The sequence below is a fragment of the Populus nigra genome, chromosome 17 (assembly GCF_951802175.1).
Source record: "Populus nigra chromosome 17, ddPopNigr1.1, whole genome shotgun sequence".
Classification (NCBI taxonomy): Eukaryota; Viridiplantae; Streptophyta; class Magnoliopsida; order Malpighiales; family Salicaceae; genus Populus; species Populus nigra.
In genome coordinates, this window is record NC_084868.1 from 13259560 (window position 1) to 13278942 (window position 19383).

Here is a 19383-nt window from a genome sequence, read left to right on the forward strand (position 1 = left end):
AAATGGTTCAGCGTGCTTTTCCTATCAATAAATCATTCAGTAATAATGTATATGTGTTATGGTCTGAATTTTCAATGCTTCAGCACATATTTTGGATTTGTTTACACCTCAATTGTGATTTTGTAATGATCTTAATGAAAAAACGTGTCCCCGAAATTATCTTTTAGGATCGAGATAAGCAAGTACCTTTGGTGATGGTTTAGAAAATGATAAAACATTAGTCTTTCTATAAAAATAGTGGATCCAGAGATTCACTTGATAGCCTCTTGGGTTTTTCATATAAATTCCCAGGAAGATCAGACAGCTATAATTATAACAAAAAAGACAACATAGCAACTAAAAGACATTGCATTAAATAATACAAAGAGAGTACAATTTAATCATGGCAGTTGATCCACCGTCTCTTGAATGAAACGACCTAACCAAGTGAACGAGGATCCACCGTTCTCCAAACCCTTCCTGCCCTTTCCACTCGTCTCCTTCAACCTCTCCCTCTTCTCATCGCAAAGCTCCATTGAACACCTTACTCCTCTCTCGATCTCCCCGGAACTAATGACATTTTCATTACCATCCGCGTTCAGTTCTTTTCTATAATCCATTTTAATCCCCACTCCCAACCCTAACTCCACAATTATTTGAAAAGCATTAAGTTGTTGCTCTGCATATAATGGCCACGCGGCCAATTATCTCATTAACAATCTTGTCGGTCAATTATTTTTATATAATAATGTTAAAAGAAATTATCTAGACCCAACACGTGTTTTCCAAGTATATTGAGCCTAAGGAATTTTTTGCCATCACACCTCAAGCATGACCGGGCACTTCATGCTTTCCTAGGCCTAAGACGTGGCAAACTCTCCTACACCCATGCATAAAGATAACATTAAGTAATGCACCAAAGGGCGTGGGTGATTTATTGTTCATCCACGGGTATATTACAACAGTATTTTATAGTGTATTTTTTATTTTATTTTTACTTTTATGTTTTTTTATTTTTTATCCAACTTTCCTTCTTCTTTTTTTGTTTATTTTTTTTCCAAAATTACTTTTCTTTTTTTCTATTTTTTATTTATTTTTTATGTTTTTAATTATTATTGTCGATTTTACTTTTTAATATTCAGCTAGTTAAAAAATTTAGTTTGTAATTTTTTCCCTTTAAAATACCATGGATTACTACTGTGTTTTCCCACATAGTTTTTCTATTTTATTTTTTTATTTTTCAAAATTATTTTTGTTGATTTTATTTTTTTAATATTGAGCTGATTGAGAATTTAGTTTTGTAATTTTTTTAAAACATTGTTGGCTGCTACAGTGATTGAGAATTATAATTACAATAAAGCTAAATTATATGGGAAAGCGTTGTAACTTTTCTCACAAAACACTGTTAATTGTTACAGTATTTGTCTAAATGATTTTATTTATAATTTTTTCTAAAATTATCTTTGTCGATTTTATTGGAGAAAGCAGTGTAGTTTTCCTCACAAAACATTGTCAATTACTATAACATTTTTTCTCATGGGTTTTTTTCATTTCAAAATTATTTTTGTTGGTTTTTTTTTAATATTAAGTTGGTAGATAATTTAGATTTGTAATTTTTTTTGTTTTTTATTAACAAAAAAGTTAAATCATATGGTAAAAATACTGTATATTTCCTCATAAAAAACTATGGATTGCTACAAATCATTTTGTTCGGTCTCTAAGTTTTTTATTACCAACATAATTTTTTTTATCATGAAATATTAGCTCTATTATACCTTTAATTTTTATTAATTATCTAATTATAATTATAACATTACTAAATATATTTATTTTATAAAATTATTGCAGCGTGTGAGCATCTCATATATATTAAAGAAAGATAACATGTAAACAAAAAGACATTGTATTAAATAATACGAATTAAGAGAATACAATTTAATCATGGTAGGTGGTCCACCGAATCTTCAATGAAACGACCTAACCAAGTGAACGAGGATCCACCGTTCTCCAAAGCCTTCCTGCCCTTTCCACTCATCTCCTTCAACTTCTCCCTCTTCTCATCGCAAAGCTCCATTAAACACCTTACTCCTCTCTCGATCTCCCCGGCACTAATGACATTTTCATTACCATCCGAGTACAAGTCCTTTCTATAATCCATTTTAATCTCCACTCCCAATCCGAGCTCGACAATTATTTGAAAGGCATTCAGTTGTTGCTCTGCATATAATGGCCACGCGGCAATTGGAACGCCAAACCATATGCTTTCCAATATAGAGTTCCATCCACAGTGGGAGACAAAACCTCGTACGGATGGATGGGCCAAAATATCTGTCTGTGGGGCCCAACCAATTATTTTTCCAATGTTAGCCGTCCGATCCAAAAATCCTTCAGGTAAGACCTCCCGAGGATTAGTGTAATCGCTTGGAGGTTCTATCTTGCCTTTCGGTGGTGGCTGACGTAGAGACCACAAGAATCGGTGGCCGCTCTGCTCTAGCCCCCATGCGATTTCCTTCACCTGATCCACATCGAAACTCCCCATGCTGCCGAAGCATAGATAGACTACTGAGGACACGGGCTGATCATCAAGCCATTGCTTGATGTCTTTGCGGTTATCAGACTCTTCATCACGATCACCATGTCTATTAAGGTTTAAAATGGGACCCACTGGATATACCGGAGGGGTATTACCATTAGAAAAGGAGTTGATCGCATGAGATTCCAGCTCTTCAAATGTGTTTATTATAATACCCTTAGTTTCTCTCAACCTTCTAGCTCGACTGATGATATTTGGCAGCGACTCTTTGTTAAGCATAACAGAAGGCAAGACCTTAGCTGGAAGAGGATTTGCCAAACACGGCATGACCAACTCAACATCCGAGCCCTTGTACTCAGTAGGGTCAACTTTCCGGTCATCGTGAAGAGCCTGAACATAAAATTGAAGGCCAAGAAAAGCTGCACCTGACGTAAGGAAAATATATGATGGAACACCAAATTCATTGGCCACATCTATCATAGATGTACAAAACATATCAAGAACAAACCCAGCAAGAGGAGGCGAGTCAGGGCTTGACTCCGACTGACTCACAAGCTTACAGACTTCTTCTGTGACATGGGATTTCTGGGCTTCAATCAAAGAAAAGAGAAACTTCCTGGGTTGGTTTGGATCAGGCTCATCTTTAGGCAAGTCAATGAACCGGATACGATTACAGGCTGTACTCACTGAATTTATAAACCTATCAATCTTGGGGTCAGAACGTAGTTTCATGATGAGGAAGGTGATTGAAAGCCTCTCATCACGGTCTACAAGAAGCTTCGCTACCTCCACTGTGGATACAAGGTGGCTTATAACTGGTGTTGGTATGAAGACCAGCTCAGCTTTCTTCATTCTGCTACTGAGCTCCTTTTTTTTAATTTATTTGCTAGAGGATTTCAAGGTGGGATTGCATGTAAAAGACTGATTTTCATATCTTTTTTAAAGGCACTGTTTGTGGCTGTAATTAAGTGGACTTGAGATTGGCAATATAATGTTAAAAAATATATACGTGCAGGACAAGAATAAGAGTGAGGTCATGGCTTTGCTGTGATTGTGGACTGCTTTTACAATTCGTCAAGAAGACCCAAAAAAATTGGATGCCGTCCCTGTCAGAAATTTAAATTGAGTTCTCTTTTATGAAATTCAAAGTAGAAGACGACAGCGTTTTTTACTACATATTATGGGCAGAGTTTTCTATGCTTTATATATATATATATAGATTGATGTTAATAAAGATTAAATTTAGGTTTTGAATAACTTTAAAAACACATCATCTATCTTTATATCAGTTCGGTGTATTGTTTTTAAAAAATAAACACTAATCTTGAAATTTAAATGAAGAAAAAAATCAAATATCATAATATTATAATGATTAAACTTGATTTGACTTCATATGATTTGATAAATTAATTTGAAAAAGTAGTGATTTTAATTTTTTTTCGAAAACTTAGTTAATAACTCACCTAGAAACATCAACACTAAGAATTTTTTTTTTAAAAAAAAAGCTTAGAACCAAATAATACTGATATTTTAATAAAAATAATTGACATGGAAGCTAGTAACATACAAATTAATCTGATAACTAAGTGATTCAAATTTTTTTTTAATATTTTACTAAACCGAGTCTAACAACTATATTTTATATTATCTAGATTTATGTTTTGGTTTAAATCATTGATACATTGAGTCAATTGTTTTTTGCTAGAAGAAGCATTACCAATGCTTAAATATTTTTTTACATTAAACAAAATTTAACCTGACCGTTGTGTAGTGTCTGTCAATAATATTGGAGAAATTAAATTTTGTTAACAAAAAAAATTAAAACAGAATCAACTTTAATTGTAGTTTTCATTGCTAATATATATATAAAAAAAAATTCTTAGTCTTTGTTGCAAGGCACCAGGCTTATTCTATGTGGGCTTGATGTTTTGCCAATTACAATTTTTTTCTTCCTGACGGGTGTGTTTCGTAGATGGATATCTCATTAGGAAATGGTGGGTTTCTTACAACTACAATTACTTTGTCTCTCCCCCCCCTGTCCACAGCTTGTTTGTTTTATCTTATTCTCTCCTCTCTGTTGCCGAGAGAGAGCATTGCTTGATTTTCTTTCACTTTTTTTCCCCTCTCCACATAGCAGCAATGATGTTTGCGTTTGGGATTTGTTTTCGGAAGATGACGTTTTTTTTTGTTAAGTTTGTGCGATTCTCTCATCCCAAAAAAAATAATAATCAAATGTTTAAATTGATGGGGTTTTTTTTGCAGGTTTTTGCAGGTCAAGGGTTGCAGGAGAAAGTGCCTTTATCATGGTTGCATGCACGGCGAGAAAGAGAAGAGCGATTCTTTGAGATATAGAAGAGGAAATCTGTGGCAAAAAAGTGGATTAAGTCTTAATCTAATTTTATTTAAGGCATGGTGTGATGATCCCTTTCTTACAGGGTTCATTTTTTAAATCAAGGCTAAGTAAGGAATTAATAAAGTTAAAGAAAATTTATTGAATGTGTATTATCCATCATGTCTGCAATTAGACGTACGATTGAATGACGAATATGAAGATCCTTCATTATTCAAAGCTTTTCGACTTGTTTTGCTCGTCTCTTTCATCTACTTGCTTTATTTTGTTCTGGGTGCGTGTTTGACTGGATGGTTTAATTTTTTTTTTGGTAAAAATTATTTTTTAATCCCAGTTAAATCATTATTTTTTTAATAATATTATATATTTATTAAAATATAAAATTACTCCTAAATCAACTTGATTATCATTAAAAAAAATTAATGAAATTAAAACAAAAATCCGGAAAGAAGTTTAGTAATTTTTGTTTTCAAAAATACCAAAATCATTTTACTATGTTGAAAAAAATAAAATAAAAAACTAAAACATTACTATATTAAGTTTAATATTTTTTTTTTATTTTTAAGAATAATTATGTAATTTTACTATGAAAAAAGAGAGGCCTTTCGTCTCTAATATTGAAAAAGACTTTTATATCTTTAAAATGAATTGCATTGAGTTTTTCCTGACAAAGCTAAAGTGATAATTTCAATGTACAAATCAAATGTGAGCGTGCATAGTAAAACACTAATTTCAATTTGTTTATACTAGTTACATAATCCACGCGATGTTGTAGATTATTTTTTTTGCATAAAAAATATCAAAAAAAACTAAAATTTAAAAGTTCTGAGTTTTTCTACAAAACTATACCCAAGAGTCTTAAGTTTGACTGCAACGCCTGACCTAAGAGTAATATTTATAATATTAATAATAACATTAAACTTGCATGACTCAAGTTTAAGTGAGCCTGTCTGCAACACCGGATCCAAGAATATTGATGTGGGTTTGGTTATAAGGTCGTGTCATAAAAGTATGATAATTAAATAGATTAATTAAAAATAAAAAATAAAAAAAACCAATAGGAAGAAAAAGAAAAAAATATCTAAATTAATTGGATTAACCCTTCAAACCAGGTTAGCCCGTAAAACATGAGATTCACGTCATGAAAGTTTGATAACTAAATAGAAAAAAAAATTTGACGGGTTTACCCATAATTAACTGGGTTAACCCATCAAATCAAGTTAACCCGTCAAGCCCAGGATACGTGTCATGAAAGTCTGATAATTAAATAGAAAAAAATTTAACATTAACAAACTAAACTAAATGAAAAAAATTAATTAAAAAGAAAAAAAATCCGGGTTAACTCGTCAAATCAGGTTGACCCATCAAATCCGGGATCCGTATCATGAAAATTTGATAACTAAATAAAAAATTTTAATATTAACAAACTAAATCAAACAAAAAAAATTTCATTAAAAAAATAATAAAAAAAGAAAACGACAGTTCTATAATAATAATAATAATAATAATAATAATAATAATAATAATAATATATTAATAAGTGAAAGGCGTGGGAAGCTACAGTGCTTTCCCCACGTTTTTTAGAGTATTCCTGACCTAATAGTAATATTTATAATATTAATAATAATATTAAACTTGCATGATCCAAGTTTAAGTGAGTCTGACTGCAATACCAGACCCAAGAATATTGGATGTGGGTCTGGCTATAAAGTCGTGTCATAAAATTATGATAATTAAATAGGTTAATTAAAAAGAAAAAAACAAATAAAAAAAACCAACAGGAAGAAAAAAAAACTAATGAAGAAAAGGAAAAAAATATCTGAATTAATTGGATTAACCCTTCAAACCAGGTTAACCCGTAAAACCTGATATTCGCGTAATGAAAGCTTGATAACTAAATAGAAAAAAAAAATTGACGGGTTTACCCAGAATTAACTGGGTTAACCCATCAAACCAAGTTAACATGTCAAGCCCAAGATACGTGTCATGAAAATCTGATAATTAAATAGAAAAAAAAATTTAACATTAACAAACTAAATTAAACGAAAAAAATTAATTAAAAAGAAAAAAAATCCGGGTTAACTCGTCAAATCAGATTAACCCATTAAATCCGGGATCTGTATTATGAAAATTTGATAACTAAATAAAAAAAATTTAATATTAACAAACTAAATCAAACAAAAAAATTTTCATTAAAAAAAACAACAAAAAAAATTCACAATTCTATAATATAATATAATAATAATAATAATATATTAATAAGTGAAAGGGGCATTGCTTTCCATGCCTTAATATATATATATATATAAAAAATTTCATTCATACCGTTGTGATGCAACTCTCTCTCTCTCTCTCTCTCAATGTTTTCTAGGTTTGCCGAAATCTATGACAATACTTCTTCAACTGTTTTTTTTAATTACAATAATTTCATACACACACATATGTTTGGTAGTCTGATAGAAGTTTATCAGATTGGCCTTTAGAAATTCGACATTTAAAGTTTTTAGTTAAATCACTTAAAATATTAAATCAATCAAATCTGTTCGACTCTCGTCAAATCAATAAAAGAAAAAATACTGTTTTAATAAAAATAATTATTATAGAATCAACTGATGTTTTCAAATCAATCACGAGAACTGATAATAAAAAAGAAATACATATATATTATAAAAAGACAACATATCAACTGAAAGACTTTGTCTTAAACAAGACGAAGAGAGTAAAATTTAATCATGGCAGTTGATCCACCGTATCTTGAATGAAACGATCTAACCAAGTGAACGAGGATCCACCGTTCTCCAAACCCTTCTTGCCCTTTCCACTCATCTCCTTCAACCTCTCCCTCTTCTCATCGCAAAGCTCCATTAAACACCTCACTCCTCTCTCGATCTCCCCGGCACTAATGACATTTTCATTACCATCCGAGTACAAGTCCTTTCTATAATCCATTTTAATCTCCACTCCCAACCCTAACTCCACAATTATTTGAAAAGCATTAAGTTGTTGCTCTGCATATAATGGCCACGCGGCAATTGGAACGCCAAACCATATGCTTTCCAATATAGAGTTCCATCCACAGTGCGATACAAACCCTCCTACAGATGGATGGGCCAAAATATCTGTCTGTGGGGCCCATCCAATTACTTTTCCACTGTTAGCCGTCCGATCAAAAAATCCTTCAGGTAAGACCTCCCGAGGATTAGTGTAATCGCTCGGAGGTTCCATCTTACCTTTCGGTGGTGGTTTACGTGGAGACCACAAGAATCGATGGCCGCTCCGCTCTAGCCCACATGCGATTTCCTTCACCTGATCCACACCGAAACTCCCCATGCTGCCGAAGCATAGATACACTACTGAGGACAGGGGCTGATCATCAAGCCATTGCTTGATGTCTTTGCGTTTATCAGACTCCTCATCACAATCACCATCGCTATTAAGGTTTAAAATGGGACCCACTGGATATACCGGAGGGGTATTACCTTTAGAAAAGGAGTTGATCGCATGAGATTCCAGCTCTTCAAATGTGTTTATTATAATACCCTTACTTTCCCCGAACCTTCTAGCTTGACTGAGCATATTTGGCAGCTACTCTTTGTTAAGCATAAAAGAAGGCAAGACCTTAGCTGGAAGAGGATTTGCCAAACACGGCATGACCAACTCAACATCCGAGCCCTTGTACTCAGTAGGGTCAACTTTCCGGTCATCGTGAAGAGCCTGAACATAAAATTAAAGGCCAAGAAAGCTGCACCTGACGTAAGGAAAATATATGATGGAACACCAAATTCATTGGCCACATCTATCAGAGATGTACAAAACATATCAAGAACAAACCCAGCAAGTGTAGGCCAGTCAGGGCTTGACTCGGACTGACTCACTAGCTTAGAGAGTTCTTCTTTGACGTGGGGCTTCTGGGCTTCAATCAAGGAAAAGAAAGCGTTGTTGGGTTGGTTTGGATCAGGCTCATCTCGAGGCAAGTCAATGAACCTGATACGATTGCTGGCTGTCCTCATTGAATCTATGAAGCTATCAATCTTGGAGTAAGAGCGCAGTTTCATAATGAGGAAGGTGATTGAAAGCCTCTCATCGCGGTCTGCAAGAAGCTTCGCTACCTCCGCTGTGGATACAAGGTGGCTTATAACTGGTGTCGGTATGAAAACTAGCTCAGCTTTCTTCATTCTGCCAGTGAGCTTTTTTTTTTTTGTTTGGGTTAACAACGAGTAGATAATTCAACTTGGGATTGAATGCAAGAGTCTGACTTTCATATCCTTTTTATGTGCAATTTTTGTGGCTATATAATTAAGTGGATTTGAGAGATTTAAAATATTTTATTAAGCAGTGATAGGAGAGTAAGGTCATGACCTTGCTGTCAAGGTGGACAGCTATTAAAAAGTTCAACAGCGGTAGAGATCGAAGTAGTGATTGACATTGCTATATTTTTTGAAGAATTATTTGTTCTTAGTTTTATTTTTATTTTATTTTTAAATTATTTTTATATAGTGATGTTAAAAGAAATTTAAAAAATAAAAATATTATTTTAATATATTTTTAAATAAAAAACTTTAAAAAATAACCTCAACAATAATATACTCCTAAACATGCATTTATTTTAGAATATTTTCTAGTTGTGGAATTTAATGCAGAAAAGAACAATGTTTCTTCACTGTATGTTATGGGCTAAATTTTCGAACCATACTTATTTATTTATTTTGATGTTGCGAGATTTATTTCCATGTTAATTAACATTAACAAAACATTAAAAAAAAGTTGTTTTCACATTGCATCACCTCACAAAGTAATTATTATTTTAATGGTGATTTTATTTTATTTTTTTAATTTAATTTTATCATTCAATTTATTAAAGATTAGATTTTATGATTTATTTCGATTGAGGTCATTCTATCTTCATAACTCGAGTCACGGGTTTAACATGTTAATCCGGTTGACTTTATTATTTTTATTTCAATTTTTTTATTAATTTTTTTTATTCAATTTCATCCTAAAATATTTTATTCATGAGAAATTATGCTTTTATAATTTGTTTTGGTTTAGTTTCTATAAGGTTATTATTATCTCAGAACTTAAGTCACGAGCTTGATAAATTAACTCAAATTAACTAGAGTTGTTTTTTTTATTTTCCTTTTTAACTTGATTATTTTTAATTTTTTTTAAACATTGAGGTGAATGAAAATTGTGCTTCATTTTTTTTCTATAAGATTATCCAAACCTTATGACCAAGTGGTTTTTGTTTTTGTTCATATGAGGTTTCGTGATCTCATGATCCATGTCATAGGTATAGTGTGTTAACCTAGATTGATTCAAGTTATTTTTTGTATCCTTTTTATTTGAGTATTTTCTTTTTAGATTTCATCCTTCAACATTGGATTGATTAAAATTGATTTTTATAACTTGTTTTAATTTGTTTTCTATGAGATTATTGTGGTCTCATGACCGAGTCACTAGTTTGACAAGTTAACCCGGGTTGAATCATGTTATTTTTATATTTTTTTAATTGATTTTTTTAATTTCATCATTTAAAATTGAGTTAATTGAAAATTATGTTTTATTATTATGGTCTTATAACCACAGTTGCAAAATTAGTAGGTTAATGTAGTTTGACTTGGATCAAGTCAATATATTGTCATATTGATTGTTTTTAGTCAAATCATATTTTAGATTGTCTTTGTATCCTCCAAGTTGAACAGGTAACATCAAGTTAATTTTATTTTTTTATTAAAAATAATATTAACAATGCTTAAATATTTTTTTACATTAAATAAAATTTAATCTCACTTGCTAGAAAGTATGAGCTAATGATCATGTGGAAATTAAATCTTATCAACAAAATAATTAAAACAAAATTAACTTTAAATGTAGTTTTGATTGCAGAAATATCATTTTTATGAATTTTTTATATATAATTCTTAGTCTTTGTGGCAAGACACCAAGCCTATTCTATGTGGGTTTCTGGATCACCTGATAATCGTCTAATCAAAGAGATGTCATGACGGACTTGTGGACTAAAGCAGAGAAAGAGATGTCCTTGTCAGGGGACCAAGCCACTCGAACCAAAGCGTGTGGGTGATTTATTATTCACCCACACAAAGTGGATTATAACATTAATTCATAATGTATTTTTTTATTTTTATTTTTTATATTTTTATTTTTATTATTATTTTTCAACTTTCTCTTTTTTTGTTTATTTTTTATTTTTTTAAATTACTTTTCTTTTTTCTTATTTTTTCTTATTTTTTTATTTTTTTTAATTATCATTACCGATTTTACTTTTTAATATTCAACTAATTTTTATTAATTATTTAATACTGGTTTATAATTATAATACTATCAAATATATTTATTTTATAAAATTATGACAGCATAAAATCATGGCACCGAACGAGCAAGCCATCTCGTATTCATTGAAGAAAGATAACAAGTAAACAAAAAGACATTGTATTAAATAATACGAATTAAGAGAATACAATTTAATCATGGTAGGTCGTCCACCGAATCTTGAATGAAACGCCCTAACCAAGTGAACGAGGATCCACCGTTCTCCAAAGCCTTCCTGCCCTTTCCACTCATCTCCTTCAACTTCTCCCTCTTCTCATCGCAAAGCTCCATTAAACACCTTACTCCTCTCTCGATCTCCCCGGCACTAACGACATTTTCATTACCATCCGAGATAAACTCTCTTCTATAATCCATTTTAATCTCCACTCCCAATCCGAGCTCAACAATTATTTGAAAGGCATTCAGTTGTTGCTCTGCATATAATGGCCACGCGGCAATTGGAACGCCAAACCATATGCTTTCCAATATAGAGTTCCATCCACAGTGGGAGACAAAACCTCGTACGGATGGATGGGCCAAAATATCTGTCTGTGGGGCCCAACCAATTATTTTTCCAATGTTAGCCGTCCGATCCAAAAATCCTTCAGGTAAGACCTCCCGAGGATTAGTGTAATCGCTTGGAGGTTCTATCTTGCCTTTCGGTGGTGGCTGACGTAGAGACCACAAGAATCGGTGGCCGCTCTGCTCTAGCCCACATGCGATTTCCTTCACCTGATCCACATCGAAACTCCCCATGCTGCCGAAGCATAGATACACTACTGAGGACACGGGCTGATCATCAAGCCATTGCTTGATGTCTTTGCGTTTATCAGACTCCTCATCACGATCACCATCTCTATTAAGGTTTAAAATGGGACCCACTGGATATACCGGAGGGGTATTACCTTTAGAAAAGGAGTTGATCGCATGAGATTCCAGCTCTTCAAATGTGTTTATTATAATACCCTTAGTTTCTCTAAACCTTCTAGCTTGACTGAGCATATTTGGCAGCCACTCTTTGTTAAGCATAACAGAAGGCAAGACCTTAGCTGGAAGAGGATTTGCCAAACACGGCATGACCAACTCAACATCCGAGCCCTTGTACTCAGTAGGGTCAACTTTCTGCTCATCGTGAAGAGCCTGAACATAAAATTGAAGGCCAAGAAAAGCTGCACCTGACGTAAGGAAAATATATGATGGAACACCAAATTCATTGGCCACATCTATCATAGATGTACAAAACATATCAAGAACAAACCCAGCAAGAGGAGGCGAGTCAGGGCTTGACTCCGACTGACTCACAAGCTTACAGACTTCTTCTGTGACATGGGATTTCTGGGCTTCAATCAAAGAAAAGAGAAACTTCCTGGGTTGGTTTGGATCAGGCTCATCTTTAGGCAAGTCAATGAACCGGATACGATTACAGGATGTACTCACTGAATTTATAAACCTATCAATCTTGGGGTCAGAACGTAGTTTCATAATGAGGAAGGTGATTGAAAGCCTCTCATCACGGTCTACAAGAAGCTTTGCTACCTCCACTGTGGATACGAGGTGGCTTATACCTGGTGTTGGTATGAAGACCAGCTCAGCTTTCTTCATTCTGCTACTGAGCTCTTTTTTTTCTTTTCTTTTTTCTTGATTTCAAGGTGGGATTGCATGTAAAAGACTGATTTTCATATCCTTTTTAAAGGCACTGTTTGTGGCTGTAATTAAGTGGACTTGAGATTGGCAATACAATGTTCAAAAATATATACGTGCAGGACAAGAATAAGAGTGAGGTCATGGCTTTGCTGTGATTGTGGACTGCTTTTACAATTCGTCAAGAAGACCCAAAAAAATGGGATGCCGTCCCCGTCAGAAATTTAAATTTAGATCTCTTTTATGAAATTCAAAGTAGAAGACAACGTTTTTCACTACATATTTTGGGCTGAATTTTCTATATATATATATATATATATATATATATATATATATTGATGTTTTAGGATTTATGTTAATAGAGATTAAATTTAGGTTATGAATAACTTTAAAAACACATCATCTTGTATCAGTTAGGTGTATTTTTTTAAAAAAATAAACACTAATCTTGAACTTTAAATCAAGAAAAAAACCAAATGTCATAATGATTAAACTTAATTTAACTTGATAAATTAATTTAAAAAGCAAGGATTTTAAATTTGATCTGGGCTAAGTTCAAGTTATATTATATACACTCAAAACAACTTAGTTAATAACCCTATTAACTAGGTCACACCTAGACACATCAACTCTAATAATTTTTTTGAAAAAAAATTAATCTAGAACCAAATAACACCTATATTTTAATAAAAATAAATAAATAAATGCCCTTAGGGAAAAGGGACAGTTCTTGAAAGAAAGATGATATTTTTAGAAATAATGCAAAGTAATAATACGATTAGTCCGATTTACATATATAATGTAATTTCAAATTTCTAATAATCAAATAAGCATTGGTTCGGCCTAAGACGAAATATGGGCTTAACCGATCCAACATTCTCCTGATCGTATCCACATGCGATGTGCTCCAAGTTCGTACGAGGAAAGCCCGGCCCATCTCCACTTTCTTTATTTACTAAAAGTTCTTTTGCGTAGAAAGTTTCACTTTACCTGACAAATAAAAGGCATTGCAGAAATTATGATTTTTAAAATTTTGAATTTTGTTTTGTTTTAAATTATTTTTTTATTTTTTTTAGAATGTTTTGATGTGTTGATATCAAAAATAATATTTTAAAAATAAATAAAATATTTATTTTAATATAAAATAACTTAGGAAGGAATGGTTTTCTCCTTTCTAATGGAGATACATCCTGATTTTGTAAATTAAAATAATACATGATCTTCAATAAAAACTAGTTATTCAGAGATAATATTTTCTTGATTTGTAAATGCAGGATGAGTTTTTTTTTTTTAATTTGCAAGGACAGTATCTTCTTCAAGACAAAGAAATATATAAAATTTGTTTTTAAACATACTTGAAAATAAAACGAAAAGGAGAAAATTGTATGGAGAAAACAACTATGAAGTATTTCGATTTAGGGGTACGTGTTTTTCATTAATTGGTTTATATACTTTTCTGTACAAAAATACAATTGATGCCCTTTTGGTTATGCGTATAAAGGAAGTCCTGTATAGGGTATAATACAGCTCGAACGATCCAATAGAAATGGAGACAAGCAGAGTCGCTCTGATAGCTACTTCCTCAAGTCATTCCTTGGGGAATTCAGTTTCCAAACAAAGATCAAATAAAATTATATGGTGAGGAAAGAGGACCAAATTGATCATCTTTTGAGAAGAGTTATGCTTCTATATTTAGATGATGGTCAAATTTATTAAGAGAAAATGTCTTCTATTAAAATCTTCATTTTCCAAGGATAAAATTCAAATTTTCTAAAAGAAAGGTACCAAATATGCGAGATTATTAACTTGGAGGGGCCAGAGTTCTTAAATTTAGGGGGCAAATGGCAACCTCCCGATTTGTCCTTAGTGGGCTGGCTGCTTTCATTGATTGTGGTTTTTGGACACTTGTGTTCGTGATTGGTATTTTAGTATTTTTTTTAAATATATTAAAATAATATTTTTTTAAGAAAATTTAAATTTATTTTTAATAGTAATACATTAAACCCATTAAAAAATATTAAAAATTAATTTTAAATTTTTACCGAACAATATTTTAACCACATTCCTAAATATTACAAAAGTCATTTTATAGAGTACAAAACCCTTGAAACCACTAGATGATAAAAAAATTAATAAAGAGATAACGCCATGTTATTTTTACATTTTAAAAGTATATTTTAAAAGAATTGAAAGAGGTTTGAAAACGCACTATTAAAGGTGGTCGAAGGCTCGTAGGTGCACTTAAAAAGAGCCTTTGTTAAAAAACGCACGACTCAAGATGGTTGAGGGCTCGAAGACGCACTCGAAGGGAAAAATATAGATTTGTAAAGCGCAAAACCTAATATGGTGGAGAGCTCGAAAGCATGCTCAAATTGAAAGAGATAGAGCTGCAAAGTGCAAAACCTAAGTGGTGGAGGGCTCGAAGGCATACTCAAAAGGAAAAAAAGGTAGGGCTGTAAAGTGTAGTGGTTGAATTATGAGGGCCTAATAGCGTACTCAAAAGGAGGTGATGGTGAGACACTGATCTGTCTAATGATGGAAGCAATGCATCATGATTGAAATGCATGTATACTTACCTAAGAAATATATGTCTCCTTTTCTTATGGAGTTTTTCTTTTCTCAAAAGTTTGAGTCTTTAATAGTAGGCTTTGATGACTCTTTGCTTTTGCTTACTAGAGTCACATCTTATGTTCTTGACCTCTAGGAAGGGTATCACATCAGCATATTTCTTTACCCACAAACCTTTATATAAAGGGTTGCCAGCTCTGCCCAGCATTTCTATTTTCTTAGAAAAAGAAATCAAAGAGTTAACCATATTATGTGTTTGTCGGATTGCCCCTCAGCTTGATCATGTTCTCAAGTGTTCATGTTTTTTTAGGGACAAGGCTGTGTGAAAGATAAGTTGTTTTCACAATGAACTGTTGGAATTTCAAAGCTATTCAAAAAATCATTTTGATGTTTGTTTTAAACAAACTTATCATGAAAATTTAGTCGATTCTCATGAATAGGTTTGCATCGGGGTTAAAAAATTTTGTTTTGCTTTCTAGTGAAGTGAAATGTTGTTTTATTGGTTAAAATATCCAATCTGAGGTTTCAAATAACCCTCTTGAATTTGTTTTTTAAAATAAAAGCTTTCAGAAAAATTATAATTCGGTATAATTTTTTAGTTCACATAATATACTTTATATTTTTGTATTATATAAGATCCAACAGATAGTTGCATTTACTGTCTGCTGGGCTCTTTCAAAACACGTGGGAGTGGACACAAACGCATTGAATTGTAGATGATATTATAGGCATAGACTGCTTTCACTATGGACAATATTACAGCGCCTTAAAAGACGTTCCTCAACTGTGTTTTTGGTCAAAAATTATGGCTGAGGGCGTTGTCTTCTTTGCAAAAAGTTGTTGGGTCTGGCTTGGTAGCTGGACCCAACACTATTGGGCTGGGTTGACAAGTCAGATTTAAAACACTTCTAAAAAGTGCCAAAAAAAGGGTTAGGTCTAGCTTGGGTTTGCCAGGTCAGCTGAACCCAATATTTTTTTTTTATATTCTAAAAATATTAGGTGATGATAAAGTTTTTTTTAGTTTTAGGTTGGATTGAATTTTCTTATTAAACCATGTTTGTTTTCGTTTTTTTACAATGCTTTGAAAAAAAATTGATAATTTTTTATTTTTTTCTTTACTTCAAATTATTATTTTTCCTTAATTCATATTAAGATGTTTTTGTATTAATTTGATATGATTATATAAAAAATATTTTTTAACAAATAAAAAATATTATATTCCAATTTTATTTTTTTCCTCTTGAATTTTCTTTTCTTTTCTCTTATTGATTTGTTTTCATACTGTAAAGAGAAAATAAATTAATGTGATTTTGTTTTACATTATACAAACTTTAGGTGATGATAATTGTTTTTTTATTTTAGGTTAGGTTGAATTTTCTTATTAAAACATGTTTGGTTTAGTGTCAAAAATTCTTTGAAAAAATTTTGAATTTTTTTTATTGTTTTCTTTATTTAAATTAATATTTTTGATTTTTTTGTATTTTTTAATATACATTGAGATTTGATCTGGCTGGATTGCCAGACCCAAACAGAATATATAAAGTTAGGTCGTGCTCTAGAAAGACCCAAAATAGCTATGGGTTCTGCTACAGCTGGACCCTTCAACCTTGGCTCCGCTTCGAGTAGGACTCATCAGAATGGGTCATGTCCCTAACAAGACCCCTCAGCATTGGATCCTGCCCTTAGCACGACCCAATGCTTTTAATTTTTTTTCTTTGCTCTCATATGATTTTTTTTCTCTACATCAAAGAGAAAATAAATTGATGATAGTCGTTTTATATTGTTTATAAGTTTGGTGATCATAATTGTTTTTCATTTGAGGTTGTGTTGAATTTTCTTATTAAAACATCTTTGTTTTTGTCTTTTGAAAATGCTTTGAAAAAAGTTTAATTTTTTTTATTGTTTGCTTTACTTCAAATTAATACTTTTAATATTTTTGCATTTTTTTTAAAAAGAATATATTTAGATTGGGTCTGGCTAGGTTACCAGACTCAAAGAGAATATATTAAGTTGGGTTCTGCCTAGCAGGACCCATTCGAGTTGGGTCCTGCCCAGAACCACCCAAAATAGCTTTAGGTCCTGATACAGCTTGACCCATCAGCTTTGGCTCATATTACGAGTAGGACCCATCAGTGTAGATCTTGTCCCTAACAAGACCCGTCAGCGTTGGGTAGCAGGACCCAATGCTTTTAAATTTTTTTCTTTGCTCTCATGTAATTTTTTCCCTATATTAAATAGAAAATAAATTAATGGGAATTTTTTTATATTGTTTAAAAGTTCAATGATTATATATTTTTTTTAATTTGAGGTTGTGTTGAATTTTCTTATTAAAACATATTTGTTTTTGCGTTTCAAAAATTCTTTGAAAAAAATTTGATAATTTTTTATTTTTTTCTCTAATATTATCATATTAAAGTTGATAAAGCTATCAATAAATTTTTTTATTCATATCATATAATTTATAAATTCTTATTATATCAGAAAATTTTTGAACAATAAAATCCATTAAAAAATAATTTATAAATATTATAATATAATATTATTTTGGGTAATATAATATATTTTAATTTTATAATATTAGTGTATAATATTCAAAGTTTTATCAATGTTTTATTGTTTTTAGATTTTTTATTTAGAAGTTTTGAATTATATGTATTATTAAATACATAAATAAATTATGTGTTAGGTCATGCTCCAAACAGGACCCATGAGAGTTGGGTCCTATTAGATCAGGACTAAAAATAGTTCTAGGTTCGGCTGCTCAACAAGACCTCATAAGTTTGGGTACTCAAAAGCATTTTGTCCTAAACCAATTCTCTTGTGTCCTGTTTCGGATCTAATTCTCATGGTTACTTTGCCAGGATTCAATTTTCTTGGGTTGTGCTTCTATACCCAAGGGTGATGGGTTATGCATCAAGACCCAAGATTAATGGGTGTTGCGTCAGGATCAATTTCACTTGGGTACTTTCATCAAGATTCAAGGGTGATGGGTCGTGTGTCAGGACCCAATGCGTTTGGGTCAAGCGCTGAGACCCAAGGTTGTTGGGTCATGCATCCGGACCCAAGGTTAATAGGTCTTGCGTCAAGACCCATTTCGCTTGGGTCCTACCTCCGGATTCAAGTCTCTTGGGTACTCCTTTAGGACTAAAAGTTCTTAGGTCTTAAGTTGCTAAATATTAGTATTTGTGTTATGAATATTGTTATTTTTCTTATTATTAATATTATAAATATTATTATTTCTATTGTAATTAATATTATTGAAAAAAAAATTATTATCAATATTGTAAAACAACCTTAGATTTGATTCTAAGGGTAAAATTAAAAATTATTATTATTCTTGTAGTTATTATCATTAATAAATTTTTGTAAAAATATTATTAATACTATTGAAGAAAAACTAAAATTTCTTTTAAAAGATTAAAAAATATACGAATTTGGACAAACAAGTTAAATATTATTATTTATATTATAAATATTATTGTTGGGTCTGGTGTTGCAACTAAACTAGAAGCTCTGGGGTCCGGACCCAGTAGGATCCAATACTTTAAAAAACATTTTCTTTTTTAATTTTTTTCTCATACAATAAATAGGAAATAAATTTATAGGAGTTTTTTTATGTTGTACAAAAGTTGGGTGATGATAATTTTTTTTTTATGATAATTTTCTTTCATTTCAGGTTGGGTTGAATTTCATTATTAAAGCATGTTTTTTTTTGCGTTTCAAAAATATTTTTTAAAAAAATTGAATTTTTTTTTTATTTTTTTCTTTATTTCAAATTAATATTTTTATTTTTCTCCCTCTTGAATTTGTTTCCTCTTCTCTTATGTAATATTTTTGAATAAATTGATTAGACTTTTTTTTATATTGTATAAAAGTTGGGTGATGATAATATTTTTTCATTTGAGATTGCGTTGAATTTTCTTATTAAAACATGTTTGTTTTTGTACATTAATAATGATGATGAATGTAGTATATTCATAAT

The 19383-nt window shown here is 31.5% G+C and overlaps 2 protein-coding genes and 1 pseudogene across 2 annotated transcripts; all 3 read right to left on the bottom strand.

Moving 5' to 3' along the window:
- Window positions 1-1866: 1866 nt before the first annotated feature.
- On the bottom strand, window positions 1867-3468 carry LOC133676960 (anthocyanidin 3-O-glucosyltransferase 2-like). The gene has a single exon (XM_062098783.1). The coding sequence runs from the start codon at window positions 3362-3364 to the stop codon at window positions 1919-1921; it is 1446 nt and encodes a 481-aa protein (XP_061954767.1). The 5' UTR covers window positions 3365-3468; the 3' UTR covers window positions 1867-1918.
- A 3961-nt stretch (window positions 3469-7429) lies between these two features.
- On the bottom strand, window positions 7430-9096 carry LOC133677170 (anthocyanidin 3-O-glucosyltransferase 2-like; annotated as a pseudogene).
- A 2200-nt stretch (window positions 9097-11296) lies between these two features.
- Window positions 11297-12926, bottom strand: LOC133676719 (anthocyanidin 3-O-glucosyltransferase 2-like). The gene has a single exon (XM_062098444.1). It carries the CDS (start codon window positions 12792-12794, stop codon window positions 11349-11351), a length of 1446 nt encoding a protein of 481 aa, XP_061954428.1. The 5' UTR covers window positions 12795-12926; the 3' UTR covers window positions 11297-11348.
- Window positions 12927-19383: the final 6457 nt, after the last annotated feature.